The 4,289-nt window shown below is 34.3% G+C and overlaps 1 protein-coding gene across 1 annotated transcript in view; it reads right to left on the reverse strand.

Annotated features, from left to right (window-relative positions):
• LOC107554474 (homeobox protein aristaless-like 4) overlaps positions 1 to 2,543 on the reverse strand; it is a 26,992-nt gene extending 24,449 nt beyond the window's left edge. The window contains exon 1 of the mRNA XM_016236979.1: positions 2,194 to 2,543. Within this exon, the coding sequence (XP_016092465.1) occupies positions 2,194 to 2,524 (331 nt within the window). The 5' untranslated portion in view covers positions 2,525 to 2,543. The remainder of the gene's footprint in view (positions 1 to 2,193) is intronic.
• Positions 2,544 to 4,289: the final 1,746 nt, after the last annotated feature.

The raw sequence follows: 4,289 nt of genomic DNA on the forward strand, positions 1-4,289 counted from the left end.
TGCATGAGGCTTGATCTTACCCCTTGACATCTACAGCACAAACCACAAATACTCTCCAAGAATGGTATGGGAACCACACAGTGTTCGTTCTCCTCAAACCGCAGACAGGAAAAACGCTCTAAGTACAGCACTGTCTGTGCATCATCTAACATTAATATCTTCATTAAAGGGATAATCGCATATCTTCATGCCTGCGTACACCCAGGAATTTGGTATTACTAACAATTTAAAAAAAACATTATTTTCTTACAATCTTGTATTAAAATATTACATCCATGTCCAGTATTTTCACAAAAAAAATTTTTTTTATTTACAAATAGCCTTAAATAGCACTCTAGTAATTTTTTTATGTACAGTTTTTTAATTACTTGTACAGAATGGATTTATTTAAATAGTGGTAATGGCCTCAAAATACAGTAAACTATATGCCAAATAAGAGTTTAAAAATGTGTTAATTGTGTTTTAGCCTGTCCTATGTATATTTTTGTCTCTTCAAATGTGATTATTATTACAGAAGACAATAAACATTTTATGTACATAGAGCTCTTGAATAATAAGAATATTATTTGTTTTGATTTTACTGTACTTTAATGAAAGAGCAGTGAAAGCTAGGCTGTAGATAATATGCAGTCCTTTTTGCTGTGATTTGTTTTCTTGTTTGTTTTGTTTTAAAAGTAGAGGCTTTTCTAATAATAACCTGGATGCATTCTGATTTCCCGATGATCCGAATGGTTGGAATGTTAAGACTTAATCAGTGAATTAATCAGTGTAATTCTTTTAATAGCAGTAACCAAATATAAGCTACGTTTTTATAGGTCCTGTGCAGACAAATACAAATAGGCTACAAGATACAAATACACAATACATTAATTGTTTATTTAACTATTCTTATTTACTCACTCATAACAACAAATTAATAATTCAATTTCAACTGTCTTAAATTGTCGTAATAAACAGACTGTTCCGACTACATGGTAAACATATCGAAATGGTCAAATAAAAAAAATAATAAAATAATAAAATATCTTAAATGAAGGAAACAAATAATTTAATGAATCTATTAGGATTTTTCTGAAGCCAGTAACAGCCTGCATTAATGTAGCCTAATATACGTTGATGATAGGCTACATACGGTGTCTGTTTTCACTGGCCTGTTTCAACAAATCGTAAATAACCCATGCGTGATTTACAGCCACAAAGATGGATTTTCATGCCACTGTTTGTAAATAAGAAGAGGATTATAATCTGACTTTTAGTCACTGTATGCATTTCGTAACATCTTCATTTCCATGACTTCTGCTTTGAATTGTTTATATGTATTTTTGAGTAAAAAACATTTTCTGCAACGTCTGAGTGGCCATTAAATGTAAGATGTGACAAATAACAGGCGAGAATGAGTGTGGATTTGAATAATTACAGCCTTCAGAAAGTGCTTAAACGGTTTGTAGCCTAATGGTCCGATAAATCATTTTAAAGCAAAGTATATACATGTCTGAATACAATCAGGCCTGATTATATATGTTTAACCTTCCTCGTTTGTAGCTCACTGCATTAAACAGAAAAGTCATATTTCTTCAACCCTAACTAACACACAACACACACAGTTGTGAGCGAAATAAAAACATTTATTCGATTTAATAAATACAGAGATGTCATGAAGAAAAATCCTAGACAGTTTTGCTATTATGTCAATTAGAGGGATTTAGATTTTTAGATTTTTGCGGATACGTTTAGAAAGTATCCTATTAGCCAACGTTTTTAAAAACAAAACAAATTCTCGGACTAAATGATTTTCAGCTTATTGCAAAGTAAAAATAGGCTATTCGAAGTTTCAAATTACTGTCCTTGTCAATTATTTAAAAGTGGTAGAATTCAAATAAAATAAAAATAAGTTTGAGACGTCAGCACCACTTTGACTGTATACTTAAACATTTAAGGCACGTTAAACGTATTTTTTTTTTTAGCGGGGTGAGCTGTGTATACTATAGTATACACTATACTATATACTATACTATACTGAAGTTTATAGGCTACTCAGATTGTTAAAGGCCTTCTTTTACCCTCAACCGGGAGATGTTATACGGAACAATTATCAGAGGTGGAAATTTGACCAAATTGTCGGCCTATGTAATTTCTGAAGATATAGCTACTAAGAAATGAACGCACAAACCATCTACTGTAGATGCCACTCACCATAGCATGAGATGAGCGCGCCGTCCTCCAGTTTGCTGTCTTCAGGGAGAGTTTTGCATGTGGGTCTCTGCATGAAAAGATGGTACTTGCTGTAGGCGCTCTCGGGTGTGCTATCATCCAGTGACGGACACTCTTGATGGAAAGGACTCCGTGGCTTGTCCCCGTAAGGTTGACCTTTGGCGGGGAGGAAAGTGGGACTGTATTTGGAGTCGCTCGGCTGGAACGTCCTGTAAGGACTGGCCTGTTGGACTTTCCCTTGCCCTGATGATGGCGAATAATATGAATCCATCGAGGTCATATCGCAGTATGAGACGCACGTATCTGTGTTCATACCGACAAAAAAAACAGGCAAAATATCCTAACCCTTTTTTTTTTTGTAAATCTAAACGTCACCCTTGCTCGAGTCTCCTCTCATTCACAGACGGCCATGCACTTTCTCACACACCCACACCAGGGCGACAGCTGGAGTTGGTTAAAATGATTCAGATGTTTTCCAGAGACTAGGCAAAAGCAAATGCTAGAAAGCGTCTTTAAGGTTTGGAGGAGAGAGAGAGAGAATTCTGGACGGAGGATGTTGTCCTGGTGTCTGCTGGAGTCAGTGGTCCAGTCATGATAAGAGGTCAGGAGCTGTTCCCTCCAACTAACACATGAGAAACGCAACGCATGACAGTAATGCAATTAGGGACATGACTGACAGAATATAAGGATATAATGTCATACACAAACATTTTACACGAAAATATTTGAAAAACTTCCATCATTACTTTATCAAAATGGTTAAAAATGGCAATGTAAAATATATGAAAAAATAGATGTACACTCTTAAAAATGAAGGTGCTTCAAAAGGTTCTTCAAGCGATGCCATAGAAGAGCCATTTTTGGTTCCACAAAGAACCATCTCTTTCTTAGCTTCTTATAATCTGAAGAACCTTCTTTCGCCACAAAGAACCTTTTGTGAAACAGAAAGGTTCTTCAGATGTTAAAGGTTCTTTATGGAACCATTTAGACAAAAAGGTTCTTCTATGGCATCGTGAAGCACCTTTATTTTTAAGAGTGTATGTACAAAAGTAGGAAAGTTTTTCATTTTAAAAAACATTTATGATATTTTGCAATTATAGAAGTTTACTATTTCAATTAAATCAGCTTCACTGCTGGTTGTTATTTAATTAGGGATTAGTCTTGCAGGTTGTGTTGTAAAGCCATCAGTTTAACCAAAGACAAATGAGTTACAAGATGAGTTACCTGATCACCACCTTTGTCAAATAAGTTATGAGACTCTGTAAAATATATTGGATTTTCACGCTTTTTGCATTCATGTACTTGTATGTCTTAACGTCACATTTTGTTCTGTATTTATTTTTATCAGTATGTTTTAATAATAGCCTATCGCAAGTGCTCAGATTACTGAAAATCTCACCAACACAATGTGCTCAGCAGCTCTGTGAACAGAGTCATGTTTTTGCTTGTTTGTTTGTTTTTAGCAAAACATATTAAATTTTTGCATTTTCACACAAGGACGGTACAGACGTCTGTGTATATTTCTGTGGTCGCAGTCGCAGATCATTTTAAGGTAATGAGTGATATATGTAATATACGTTTTTTCCTCTAATGAAGTTGCATACTTTAGAAAAAGGAAGCTCTATATAATATGTGATCTCTCCAAGACCATATTCTTGGGAATTGAACCTGTGATTTTTGCATTGCTTTTGGCATGCACTAGTTCAGCTACTACGTTTAGTTTGTAAGTCTGTAATTTTTGTACGTTTATTCAACAATTGATATGATATAATAGTACACACACAGTGTCAGAACAACAGCAACAATAACTTGCAGCACTTACAATGCAGCAGCACTGAATGTTTAAGAAGGATTAAAATGTATTGAATCCACATAAAATGTCTTTTCTAATCTGTTTATAATGAGGATTTTTTCCGGCAAACTTATTCGACAGTTTCTAAAAGGCAAAGCAAGTCCCAGGACCATTTATTATAATAGAGTTAGATCTTTTTTGATTTGCTGAATTTTTCCTGTAAAATTACATAACAAAAAGATTGCAATTAAGATTGCAGATTAATGTACATTGTTATTTTATTAAA

Source organism: Sinocyclocheilus grahami, unplaced genomic scaffold, assembly GCF_001515645.1.
Source record: "Sinocyclocheilus grahami isolate Dianchi unplaced genomic scaffold, SAMN03320097.WGS_v1.1 scaffold503.1, whole genome shotgun sequence".
NCBI lineage: Eukaryota > Metazoa > Chordata > Actinopteri > Cypriniformes > Cyprinidae > Sinocyclocheilus > Sinocyclocheilus grahami.